The 13879-nt window shown below is 36.6% G+C and overlaps 1 protein-coding gene across 3 annotated transcripts in view; it reads left to right on the top strand.

The window, feature by feature from the left end:
- CMC2 (C-X9-C motif containing 2) overlaps nucleotides 1-13636 on the top strand; it is a 31610-nt gene extending 17974 nt beyond the window's left edge. For all 3 annotated transcript variants that reach the window (XM_037816408.1, XM_037816409.1, XM_037816407.1), the window contains 2 exons: nucleotides 6358-6429; nucleotides 13257-13636. In XM_037816408.1, the coding sequence (XP_037672336.1) occupies nucleotides 6358-6429; nucleotides 13257-13343 (159 nt within the window). In that variant the 3' untranslated portion in view covers nucleotides 13344-13636. The remainder of the gene's footprint in view (nucleotides 1-6357; nucleotides 6430-13256) is intronic.
- Nucleotides 13637-13879: the final 243 nt, after the last annotated feature.

Below are 13879 nucleotides of genomic sequence, written 5' to 3'. Positions count from 1 at the left end.
AACTACACAGAGATGCCATTTCTTATTTCTCGGTTGGCAGAAATTAAACAGCATGACAATACATTCTGTTGGTAAGGATGTGGGAGAAGGAACATTCACATTTCTGGTTGAACTGCCAATTGACACAGCCTTTATGGAGGGTGTTTGACAGTCTAATAAAAATGCATGTGTGCTTACTTTTTGACCCAGAAGTCCCACTTCTAGGAGTTTATCTTAAAAGTATACATCCAACAACATGAAATTCATAAGCTTAAAGTTATTCATTGCACCATTGTTTACAAATGCAAAATATTGGAAACAACTTAAATGCTCATGCATAGGAGAATGGTTGAAATGGAGAATTGAGTACTGTACATCACTGTCTTTTTAAAAATTTTTATATTTTAGAATAGTTTTAGATTTGCAGAAAAATTGAGAAGATAGTGTAGAGAGTTCTTATATATAATTGTACATTAGTTACAATTAAAGAAGGAACACTACAACATTACCATTAACTATAGTCCATACTTTAATCAGATTTATTCACGTTCGGTCTTTACCTAATGTCCTTTTGCTGTTTCAGGATCCCATCTAGAATACCACATTGTATTTAGTTGTCATGTCTCTTTAGATTCCTCTTGGCTATGATAGTTTCTCAGACTCTGCTTGTTTCTGTTGACTGGGACAGTTTTGAGGCATGCTGATCAGGTATTTTTTAGAATTCCCCTATATTGGAATTTGTCTAATGTTTTTCTAATGGTTAGACTGGGGAGGAAGATTATAGGGGTAAAGTGCCATTTTCATCACAGCCTATCAAGGGTGCATACATCAGCATAACTTATCACTGTTGCTGTTGACCTTGATCACCTGGTTGTGGTAGTGTTTGTCAGATTCCTCCATTATAAAGTTTATCTTTTTCCTCCTTTTCATAATGAACCCTTTGGAAAAAGTCACTACACACAGTCCACACTTAAGGAGTCGGGAATTATGCTCTTTCTCCCTTTTTTAAAATGCAGTTTTATTGAGATATATTCATACATCATATAATCCATCCGAAGTGTATAATCAGTGGCTCACAGTATCATCGTATAGTTGTGCATTTATTGCCACAATCAATTTTAGAATATTTTTATTACTCCAAAATAAAGAAAAAAATAAAAGTAAAAAAGAACACCCAAAACATCCCATACCCCTTTTCCCCTGCTATTATTTATATATTTTTTGTCTTTATTTTATTACTCATCTGCCATACAATGCATGAAGAGTGTGTCAGTCACAAGGTTTTCACAATCATACGGTCCTATGATCAAACCTGTATAGTTAAACAGTCATCATTAAAAATCAAGTTTACTGGATTATAGTTCAGCAAATTCAGGTATTACCTTCTAGCTATTCTAATACACTGGAAACTAAAAAGGAATATCTGTATAATGCATAAGAATAACCTCCAGGAAGACTTCTCAACTCTATTTGAAATCTCTTAGCCTCTGAAACTTTATTTTGTTACGTTTCTTTTCCCCTTTTGGTCTAAGAAGATTTTCTCAATCCCTTGATGCCAGGGCCAGTCTCTTCCCTCAGAGTCATGTCCCACGTTGCCAGGGAGACTTACACCCCTGGGAGTGATGTCCCATGTAGAAGGGAGGGTAGTGAGTTTATTTGCAGAGTTGGCTGGAAAAGGCCACGTCTGAGTAACAAAAGAGGTTCTCTGGGGGTTACTCTTAGGCATAGTTATAAGAAGGCTTAGCTGCTCTCCCTCCTTGAAGTGAGGTATCTACATAAATTATTTGAAATTCTTCTGCACGGGGGATTTGTTTCTTCCCCATTTATTTGTTTACCTTAGTATGGACTTATTTTACACTTTGGGTTTATAGTCCAATAATACTTCTTTATTTTATTGCTCACATTGGCCATTGGGAGCTCTTTCAGTTTGCTCCTATGTATAGCTATTTAAAAAAAGAGAAAAGGATATCTACTAACTGACATGGAATGACTTCCAGGATAAAGTGAAAATATCAAAGTCAAAGCGTGTCAGCATTATCCTACCATTTCTATAAAAAGGGCAGTGGAGGGGAGGGGCTAATTAAATTGTACATGTATCTGCTCATTTGTGCAAAAAGAAACACAAGATAAATCAGAAATAATATTCATTACCTTCAAGTAGTGGGTGGGAGCAGGGTAGAGAAATGGAAGAGTGACACTTCTTTGATTATATCTTTTGTATAGTCCTTGCTTTTGGTACCTTATTAATCTTTCATATGCTCAAAAAAGTAAGCAGGGATGGAGAGAGAACTCAAATGAAATACAAACGAAACCAGATGAACTTAACTTGCTGTATTTCAGATGAGTCATATAACACTAAAGGCGGGGGAGGGAACTAGCCCAAGTAACTTGAACACAGGTTAAATAGAAAAAGAAGTCTTGCCAATAACTTTGGTTGTTGCATTGGTGTGGATTAGCAATTCTGAAAGTGGCTTCTTTGTATTCCAGGAGTAAGTGAGTAAGTAGAGTAAGTACATAAGAGACCAGTTTCTCACTGTTATAAATATGGAAAGAGAAAAGGCTGGAATAAGTTCTTTGTTGTTGAACTGGAATTGGTGGCAGTGTAAACTTCAAGGCTTTTAATGTATATTAGGCATAGAATAGATACAGGTACATGCATGAGTGTGTATTCCAGATGCAGTGAGCATATGCAGTCCCAGATTTCAGTTTCTAAATACCAGTCTCCACTAAAAGGAAACAGGAATCCTTGGGGAAATGGGTGATTTAGGTCTAGGACTTGGAAAGAACAATTTGAACCAGCAGCATCTTGTACCAGAAAGTAAGGAAGTTACCAAAGAATAACAGGGACTGTTAAAAGGAAGGAACCAGCTTTGCAGGGACTCTCACTGGCCAAAAATTATATAGAAAATATAGTATAACCAATTGTACATAAATTCATATAAATAACAAAACATAATAAATGGATGAAAAAGGGAAGTTTTCCTTATATTAGAATGCCAACTAATAAATATAAAAGGAATGATAGAATTAGAAAAGCACTATTTGGCAACCATCTTAGTAACTGATTCAGTCAAAAATCATCAACATATCCAGAAACCCGTGGGTGAAAGTTTGAGGAGTAACAGAATAGTTACATGAGAGAAGAACACAACATCAATTCTTTGGTATTCCTGCCAAAAATGTATAACCTGAATCTACTTGTGAGAATCCAAATGAAGAGCATTCTATAAAATAATTGGCCCATATTTAAAAATGTCAAGGTAATGAAAGACAATGAGATTGATTAATTGTTTTAAATCAAAGGAAACTAAAAAGATATGACAACTAAATGCGATGTGTGATCCTGGACCAGGAAAAAAGGCAGCTTATTTCCCCTTTGCATGAAGTACAATATTAGGTCAATTTGTGAAATTTGAATAAGGTCTGTAAATTAGATACTAGTATGGTATTAATGTTAAGTTCCTGATGTTGATAATTGTACTGTGGTTAAGGTATTGCTTTTTTAGGAAACACACTTGTGTAGAGGTAAAGAGGTTTCATGTGTGCAACTTAATAAATTGAGGGGGGAAGTATGTATATATGTGAACAGAAGAATGATAAAGCAAATGTGGTAAAATGTTAACATTTGGGAAATCTGGGTGAAGAATATATGGGAATTTGTTGTGTTATTGTTGCAACTCTTCTGTAAGTCTGAAATTGCCAGAAGTTTTTAAAAAGTGTTTCTAATGTATCACGTCAGAAAATTGTTCATTGGCATCTCATTTATCTTGTATCAACAGGAAATATTTTACCTAAATGATCTTCCAAACACTTGTGCTTTTTAAGTGTTAAAATTATAAAAACGTTAATTAAAAATTTGCACAGAGGATATGGCCTTTGATTTTCTTTTTAAAGATTTTATTGGAGTAGGATACATATATGGATAAGTGTTCATATTATAAATGTAAAGCTCAGTGAGCTCTCACAAACCTCACATACCCATTTAAGCAGCTTCTCTGGTCAAGCAACCACATCACCAGGATGCCAGTTATGATCCCTGCCAAGGGCAATCAACCACTATTATAACTCCTCACAACAGATTAGTTTTGCCTGGTTTTGTACTTGATATAAATGGAAACATGCCATATGTACTCTTGTGAAATTGTATTTTGATAAAGCTCAACCTTTCTACCTATTTTCCAGCATTCTCTAAGCATACTAAGTACATATATACTCAAGATCTTAGTTTTTTAGTCAATAAAACAAATGGATGAAACTACCTAAACCACCTTCTACTTTGTGTAATTCTGTCTTTCAGTCTCTTTTTGTCGATTAAGCCGTCATTCTGAATGCCTTTTTCTGCTGGAATGCCGCAGTGCTCTCTAACCCTCATGAAGTATGCATGGCTGTTTTATCTCCATATGGCCCTAACTTGCTGTGCTTTTATCAGTCTTTCTGTGTTTTATAGTTCTTCCGTGTTTTCTGCAGTCAAATGTAACTTCCATGGCTCTCAGTATCTACTAGCTGCTTCTGATCTACTGACCTATTTTGCCTACATTTGTCAGCAAGATAAATCTACAGTTAAAATAAAGAATTTAGAACAGCTGTTTTCCTCAAAGTTTCCTGGAAGTCCTTAACATATTTTTTCTAATTTATAAAAGAAAAACGTAAGTAGTACATGTCATTTTAGACAGTGTTAAAAACCTGGGATAGTGCAAAGAAAATAAAAATTAACTTTTGTTCTACCACCCAGAGATATAAGCTCTTTAACACTTGGGTTTATCCAGCATAGTTTTATCTTTCTTCAGATTTTCCCTCTTTTGTTTTCTTCCTATTAACATTTAAAAATGCCTGCATCTTTCCATCTTGAGAAAATGAAAACATAAAATCCCGTTCCATAAACCCAGACTTCTGGCATCCTATGTCTGGCTTCCCTTTCAGAGCTAACTATTCAAAGATTTGCAGGATTATTCACTTTCTCTTCTCTTTCTCTTTGCCCGCCTCCCTCAACTGGGTCCTGAAACTGCCAAGGTCACTAATGACTGCACTGTTAAATTTGGGGGGGGCATTTTCAGTTATTTCCTCACTTGTCTCCTAGGCAACATTTGAGTCCTTTCTAAAACACTCTCTTCCACAGACTTCTACCTACCATACCTTTCTCTCCCCTGGTTTTTCTATATTTCTTTGGCTACCTCCAGTCTCCTTGGCCAGTTTGGCCAGTCTCCTTAGCCTACTTCCCCTTTCTCTGCTCTAGGCCTTACACCTATTTACTGGGAAGATCTGTTTATTCCCATGGTTTCAGTAGCTCTCAAATCTCTACCTCTGGCTCATATTTCTTCCCTGAGAGCCAGATCTGTTTATCTGTATACTGGATTTAACTGTTTCACAGATAAATATAACGTGCAGACATAAATTTATCTTAACTCTTTTTAAAACCTTCTCCTTAGTGAATATTTATTTGTCTGAGCCAGAAATCAGTCATCCTTAATCCCTCCATCTCCCTCACCTCCCACATCTCAGCACTCACCAAGTACAGCCCATTTGCTGCTGAATATCTCTTGAATCATTGTTCTCCTTTCCTAGTGCCACCAACATAGTCCATTCTAACATTTTCTTACTGGGACCTCTGTAACTGGCTTCTGACTGGTCTACTGACTAGTCTTTTCCTCTCTCCTGAGCTACTTTCCACACTTTATCTAGATTGATCTTTCCAAAATCAGTTTATTATTCCTTTTCAGTGATTTCTTTACCTGTAGAATAAAATCTAAATTTCTTAACTTGTATTTCAAGGACTTCTCTTTAGCTTCACCAGTCCCCCTACCCCATCCCTGCATATTCTTTTCTGCAGTTATAGTGAACCATTTTAGTTTCTGGAGCTTGATATTTCTCTCTCCTAAGACTTTGCACTTAACTTTTTCCTTTGTTTAACTTAGAACTCTCCTCACTATCTCCACTTCCTGTTTGCTACACCAGGTTTTATTCATACTCAGTTTTACTAGCTTAATTTGTTGTTTACTCTCCCTTTTCTCCTTTCCTGCCCTTGATTCTCTAGGTGTAGTCTCTCTGAACTCCAGAAGCAGCATGTATTTCCACTAACAAAACGTTTTCTACTTTATGGCAGTTGTTCTTACATTTTTGGGTCTCATGATTCCTTTACACTCTTAAAAATTATTGAAGACCCCAAAGAGCTTTTATTTTCATTTATTTTCTTCCTTTGTAGGAAGGACCAGGGTAAGCCTGTTTATTTGTAAATTTTATACATGAGATTTAACTATTATTTGCTTCTTAATATGGTAACACATTAAACCCATCTCTGTAGGAATAAGTGTTTAAATTCCATGTGGCGGAGACCTTAGATTGCTATAGGATGAAATATTTTACCCCTTTTCTTCCTTTTAGCACAACATTCTGAAATTTTTTGGTCATTGCAATGATCTTGATCGGGAGATGAGAAAATGCTTAAAGAATGAGGTAAGAAAAATGTCAAAGAATGGAAATGGTTGAACAATAGGACAATATTTTTGAACAATATTATATATTGCTGTCATCATTACATTTTTTCCAAATTTTAATATAACAGAGAAGATTGACTTTATATGTATGATCCCCCCTAAAACCAGGTGGAGAAATGTCAACCTCTTCGGTGATAGTTTTAGAGCATTGGTGTTTTTTGGCCATGCACACAGATGTAAACAACTTGCAATTCATCTAGACGAGTTTTAAGGTTTGGGAAATTGAATCTTTTCAGCAGAAATACTGTTGTCAACCAACTATTAGCTATGGGCACTAACTAAAACTCTGCGGGCTGTAATTTCCTTTTATGTAAAATGAGGAGGTTAAACTTAGACTCTTTCCAACTTTAAAATTTTGAATTTCTTTGTAATTATGGCAGGTACAAGCCCCAGGGATCTATTTTTACTTGTATGGGAAAATTATCATCTAAACCCAGTTTTAGGAGGTGGACAAATGGCTAAACATTCCTAGACCATTGTCTTTCTCCAAGTACTGCTAACCAAGCAGAGTACATCTTAAACCTTTGAAAAGAAATTTCATTCCATTTTTATTTTGTACGTTAGAGTTTCAAGAACCCTTTTAAATATGTAACTGCTAAGAATCAACCTTCCTAGCCTCATTTTCTGTTTTTGAACTGTTGTTGTTGTTTTCCCCCTTATTAGCCTCATATTGAAAGGTATTAGGTACAGTATTTGACGCTATCGAGCATCTGTCTTTCTTCATTTTATGTATTTTTCACTCTAGGGCTTTTTATTTTTGCTTCCTGAAATCCCGTTTTCAGTGTGCTACCTGTCTTTACTGGTTGAAGCACTTTCTGGAATTCTCAGTTAAGGGCCATAACTTTCATTTTGTGCACATATGTGTACATGTATAAGTGTTTGAAAATTATTTTTGAAAACACTTTTTCCTTTTTTTTGTAAGGGCTACTTTATATGGAAACTAAACTTAGGATTGTGTCCCTGTTTTAATAAACTTATGGAAAAATAAACCCATACTATTTTATTCAGTATGAATGTTTATTTTTCACATGCAATCACTTGTATAAGACAGCTTTTGCCTATGTTTAGATCTCCCCCCCCCCTTTTTTTTTTTTACTTATAGTTCAATAATTTTGCTATTGGTTTGGTGAGTTAGATCTTCAAATGCAATCTTCTTCCCAGGTGGTTCTCGGCTCTGTTGGTGACTATTTGGTGGAATGTTGTGATGTTTTCTTACTCTGTCAAAGTTTGTTATATAAATTTCGCATTTTCTCTTTGACTTATTTTCTAAGTCCTTTGTGTTGTTGTTTGTTGTTGTTGCTTCATTACCTAATTTATAGATGTTTTTCCATCTGTTCTTTTATCCTCTAATTTTCTGAACCTGTACTCATTTATTTCCTCTCTGATTTTAATGTTTTCTAGTTTACCATTTATTGCTTCTAATGCCCTCCCCCTACCATTTCCTTCATGTGTCATTTGAGTGTTTTTACTTCATTCCTTGAAGCTTTTAGCTAGGAAAAAGGTCTGACCAATTCTTTCTCAGCCTCTTTTTGCTGCTATGTTACTGCTTTTATTATTTTTATGGAAGTAATATTATTCCTTTTGCAGCATCCCCTTTTGTTCTTCTTAATTGCTTTTCTGTTTTGTTTCGCTTTGTTTTTGGTTAATTGACCTCCCATTCTATCTACATTGTTTGATGGAGTTTTGTAAATAACCTCATATTCACCCCCCCCATCCCCTGCCTTTTTTTCAGCGGTAATCTCAACTACCCTGTGGAGATATCTTAACATGCATTTCAATATAGACTATATTTTAATTTGCCCTATAACTGGCCTGCTACAAAGTATTACCTTTTGAAGACTTATTTCCCAATCTGATTGTTGGGGGGCAGTCCCGTATATGTAATTAAGGATATGTACCAAACATTTTCCCCACAGGGGATATCTCTCCATTTTCTAGAATAGTAGTTTTTGAAAATAAGACTGTTTTTAAAGTAATACAATCTTAAAAGATAATGTCTGGCTGATGAAAGGAATGATTTCGATTGAAGGATCTATTGCTTTGTCTGTAATTAGGAGTGGCCCTTTATGAGGGAGAAGAAAAGTTTGAAAATTACCATTCAGGAGAAAATATCTTAGGATTCTAGAGTCAGAACTTTAGACCTAGAAAACTGATTGATGATTATGTAGCCCAACTCTTTATATTTGATGATGCTGGCCCAGAAGAATAAAGTAACTCAGTCATGAATTTCCACAATTATTTTGTCACGGGGAAGAAAGGGTAGGTGGAAATTAGATCAAGTCCTTCATTAGTTCTGTCACTGATTTTTCATATCTGTGGCCTCTTTGACCATATATCTCTGGCTCCTAAAAGATTTTGATGTCTGACTATTCCAATATACTCAAGTTTTTTTTGAGTTTTACTTTTTTTCCCATTTGTCCGGGGACCAGACCCTTCATTCATCTTCAAAATATGTCTGTATTGGTGTATGTGTTACAAATATATATATATATAAATATTTATATCCAAGTTTTTCTGTTTGAAACATAGGTTAATAACACTGTGGGCCTTTTTTGTTTTTGTTTTTGTTTTGATTTGTTTTTGTTTTTGTTTTTGTTTTCATTTTTATTGAGATTGTTCAGATACCATACAATTATCCAAAGATCCAAAGTGTACAATCACTTGCCCCTGGGTACCCTCATACAGCTGTGCATCCATCACACTTAATTTTTGTTCAATTTTTAGAAACTTTTCATTACTTCAGACAAGAAATAAAGTGAAAGATGAAAAAAGAAAAAAAGAAAAGGAAACTCTAATCCTCCCCTATCCCTAACCAACCCCCCTCAATTGTTGACTCGTAGTATTGATATAGTACATTTGTTACTGTTTATGAAAAAATGTTGAAATACTACTAACTGTAGTATATAGTTTGTAATAGGTATATAGTTCTTCCCTATATGCCCCTCTATTATTAACTTCTAATTGTATTGTCATACATTTGTTCTGGTTCATGGAAGTGATTTCTAGTATTTGTACAGTTGATCATGGACATTGCCCACCATAGGATTCAGTTTTATACATTCCCATCTTTTGACCTCCAGCTTTCCTTCTGGTGACATATGTGACTCTGAGCTTCCCCTTCCCACTTCATTCACACACCATTCGGCGCTGTTAGTTATTCTCACATCTTGCTACCAACACCCCTGTTCATTTCCAAACATTTAAGTTCATCCTAATTGAACATTCTGCTCATACTAAGCAACCACTCCCCATTCTTAAGCCTCGTCCTGTATCTTGGTACCTTATATTTCATGTCTATGAGTTTACATATTATAATTAGTTCCTATCAGTGAGACCCTGCAATAATTGTCCTAATGTGTCTGGCTTATTTCACTCAGTATATTGCCCTTGAGGTTTTGTCATCAACCCATTTTTTTTTAATATGGTTTTGTTCACTCACCATACATTCCATCCCAAGTAAATAATCGATGGTTTTCTGCATGGTCATACATTTATGTGTTCACCACCTTCACCACTATCTATATAAGAGCATCTACATTTCTTCCACAAGGCAGGAGGGAGAGTCAAAGAAGGTAGAGAGGCAAAAGAAAGAGGAAAAAAAAATGACAGCTAGGAAGCAGCAAAAGGAAAAAGAACCTTAAATCAAAGTAGAATAAAGAATCAGACAATACCACCAATGTCAAGTGTCTAACATGCCTCCCCTATCCCCCCCTCTTATCTGCATTCACCTTGGTATATCACCTTTGTTACATTAAAGGAAGCATAATACAATGATTCTATTAGTTACAGTCTCTACTTTATGCTGATTGCATCCCTCCCCCAATGCCTCCCCATTTTTAACACCTTGCAAGGTTGACATTTGCTCGTTCTCCCTCGTGAAAGAACATATTTGTACATTTTATCACAGTTGTTGAATACTCTAGATTTCACCAAGTTACGCAGTCCCAGTCGTTATCTTTCCTCCTTTCTTGTGGTGTCTCACATGCTCCCCACCTTCCTCTCTCAACCGTATTCATAGTTACCTTTGTTCAGTGTACTTACATTGTTGTGCTACCATCTCCCAAAACTGTGTTCCAAACCATGCACTCCTGTCTTCTATCACCCTGTAGTGCTCCCTTTAGTATTTCCTGTAGGACAGGTGTCTTGTTCACAAAGTCTCTCATTGTCTGTTTGTCAGAAAATATTTTGAGCTCTCCCTCATATTTGAAGGACAGCTTTGCTGGATACAGGATTCTTGGTTGGCAGTTTTTCTCTTTCAGTATCTTAAATATATCACACCACTTCCTTGCCTCCATGGTTTCTGCTGAGAGATCCACACATAGTCTTATTAAGCTTCCTTTGTATGTAATGGATCGCTTTTCTCTTGCTGCTTTCAGGATTCTCTCTTTGTCTTTGACATTTGATAATCTGATTATTAAGTGTCTTGGCGTAGGCCTATTCATATCTCTTCTGTTTGGAGTATGCTGTGCTTCTTGGATCTGTAATTTTATGTCTTTCATAAGAGATGGGAAATTTTCATTAATTATTTCCTCTATTATTGCTTCTGCCCCCTTTCCCTTCTCTTCTCCTTCTGGGACACCAATGATACGTACATTATTGTACTTTGTTTCATCCTTGAGTTCCCGGAGACGTTGCTCATATTTTTTCATTCTTTTCTCCATCTGCTCCTTTGCCTGTAGGCTTTCAGGTGTTTTGTTCTCCAGTTCCTGAGTGTTTTCTTCTGCCTCTTGAGATCTGCTATTGTATGTTTCCATTGTGTCTTTCATCTCTTGTGTTGTGCCTTTCATTTCCATAGATTCTACTAGTTGTTTTTTTGAACTTTTGATTTCTGCCGTATACATGCCCAGTGCTTCCTTTACAGCCTCTATCTCTTTTGCAATATCTTCTCTAAACTTTTTGAATTGATTTAGCATTAGTTGTTTAAATTCCTGTATCTCAGTTGAAGTGTACGTTTTTTCCTTTGACTGGGCCATAAACTTTGTTTTTCTTAGTGTAGGTTGTAATTTTCTGTTGTCTAGGCATGGTTTCCTTGGTTATCCAAATCAGGTTTTCCCAGAGCAAAACAGGCTCAGGTCCCAGAGGGAAGAAATATTCAGTATCTGGTTTCCCTGCAGGTGTGTCTTAGAAAATTGCTCCACCCTTTGATGCCTCGGGTCACTGTGCTTTTCTGCCCAGCAGGTGACGCTTGTTAGCCTATGATTCTTGACTGGTGTGAGGAGGTATGGCTGTGTTCCCCCAGGCCCTGGGGTCTGGTTCTGAATGGAAAGGGCCCCACCCCTTTCCTCCTAGAGAAGACAGACCCCTCAGGTGGAGGTTATTAGCATTTCAGTGGTCTCTCTGCTTGTGCTATCTCCACCCTTCTCTGAGTCACAGCCCTGGAAACTGAAAATGACTGGGGCTTTCTCCACTAAGCCAAAAAAGAAACAGATAGTCCCCTTCAGACCCAGTCCAAGGCGACCCTCCGGCTCTCCCAGGTCAGTTGTCACCCAAAGCCTCTGTCTGTTTTTTGGGGATGCGTACCTGTAGTGAGCAGTTCACACTCGCTGCTTAAAACCCCAGTTGGAGCTCAGCTGAGCTATATTCGCTTGATGGGAGAGAGCTTCTCTCTGGCACCACGAGGCTTTGCAGCTTGGGCTATGGGGGAGGGGGTCTCACTTTTATGCTGTGTTCTCAGGCATTCCTCCCAATTCAGGTTGGTGTATGATGAGTGGATGGTCTCATTTGTCCCCCCGCAGTTATTCTGGATTATTTACTAGTTGTTTCTGTTTTTTTGTAGTTGTTCCAGGGGGACTACTTAGCTTCCACTCCTCTCTATGCCGCCGTCACCCCTTTGTTTTTGTTTTTTGGGAAAGTCTGAGTACTTTTTCTAAGGGCTAAGCTCCAAGGTGATAACTGCATTTAGATCTAATTGATGACAGAAACAGGATTTTGGAGAATCAAGTTTGATGATTGTTCATGATTAGAAAACCGCCAAGAAGTTCAGTTGACCATAAGTGCCTATAGGATAATATGTTTACTAAGAGCCAATTGTTCTATTTGGTAATATTTGTAGAAATTTAATGTGTCTTAAGTCACAAGAACTTGTAGGCTTATGGTAGTCCACATTTGTCAGACTATGTCTGGAGCACTATATTTAATTCTGGTTGTGATAATTTTTATCAAAGTGTTTTCTAAAATAAAAGGCATTTTATACATAAGATATTAGAAGGCAGAAGCCATTTTCTTTGGGACAGTTGTAGAAACTGGGGATGTTCAGCCTGAAGAATAAGCCTAGGTATTGAGTGGGTTAGCTATAATCAGATATTTGGAAGACTGTAGCAAGCCAGAAGAAATAGAAGGCAATTGGAGAATTTACAGGAAGACAACATGAACTTTGGAACAGGTAAAACTGCCCAATAATAAAACAGATTTCCTCTAAAAGTAGTGAGCCCCTCTAACTAGAAGTGTTCAGCAGAGGTTAGATTGCTAGATTGTGAGCTGGGCAACAGAAACAAAACTAGTTCATGCTGAATATTCATTGAATTCATATTTTAGGAAGAAATTAATTCAGAAAGTATTTAGGCACCTGTTAGGACATAGTTGCTATTGTGTATTAAATGAAATTATGATACTTATCCTCTAAGGTCACTGTTTCTAATCTCAGATTCATTTGAAATAGAAAAAGTCTGAACTTTGGCAGTAAAAACATTTTGTTTTGCAAATATTTCTCAATGTTTAACTTAACATGTAAATAGTGACATAATCTGCTGTCTCTTCTCTCCCCCTCTTCTCCCTTTTATTTTCCAGTACGTGGCAAAGAGAACCAAGAGCAGGGAGCTTGGCAATGCGATGCAGAAGAGACTTTTTAATCCTCCAGAGGAATCTGAAAAGTAAATTACGTTTTCCTTGGATGCCTTGACTGAGAGAAGACCTAAAGACTCTTGGTTGATAGCCAAAAGAATCCTGTTAGGTCTCCATGGCTCTATGACTAGAAAATCTGACCCATTTTCGAACCACGGAATAGTAAGGGGATCCTGGAATCTGAATACTTGTTGGGAGGAGCCTTTGGTTGTAATAGTATTTCTCCTGCTAACAGACCCGACTTCTAACATGTTCCTTCCCTTTGCTTTCAGCCAGTTCACCTCTAAATAACTTATCTCCCTTAATAAAATAATATTTTTTAATCATATTTCTTCCTTTCTCCTAGACTCTTCTGGAATTGGGGTACCATTAGGCATCCCGTTTCAACAACGTGATGATTCTGAAGCTTAACAATTGAAGGCAAATGCTAGGGCAAAAGGAGTTGTGAGGAAATCACATCCATGTTAACCATGGGAAAATGTTCAGATTTTTTTTTTTTTTAAAGAGCTATTTTTTAAAGGGTTAAATATTTTTTATCAACATTGATAAAATTTATCTTTGCTTGAGAT

This window comes from Choloepus didactylus, chromosome 22, assembly GCF_015220235.1.
Source record: "Choloepus didactylus isolate mChoDid1 chromosome 22, mChoDid1.pri, whole genome shotgun sequence".
Classification (NCBI taxonomy): domain Eukaryota; kingdom Metazoa; phylum Chordata; class Mammalia; order Pilosa; family Megalonychidae; genus Choloepus; species Choloepus didactylus.
This window is presented reverse-complemented; position numbering and strand designations above follow the sequence as displayed.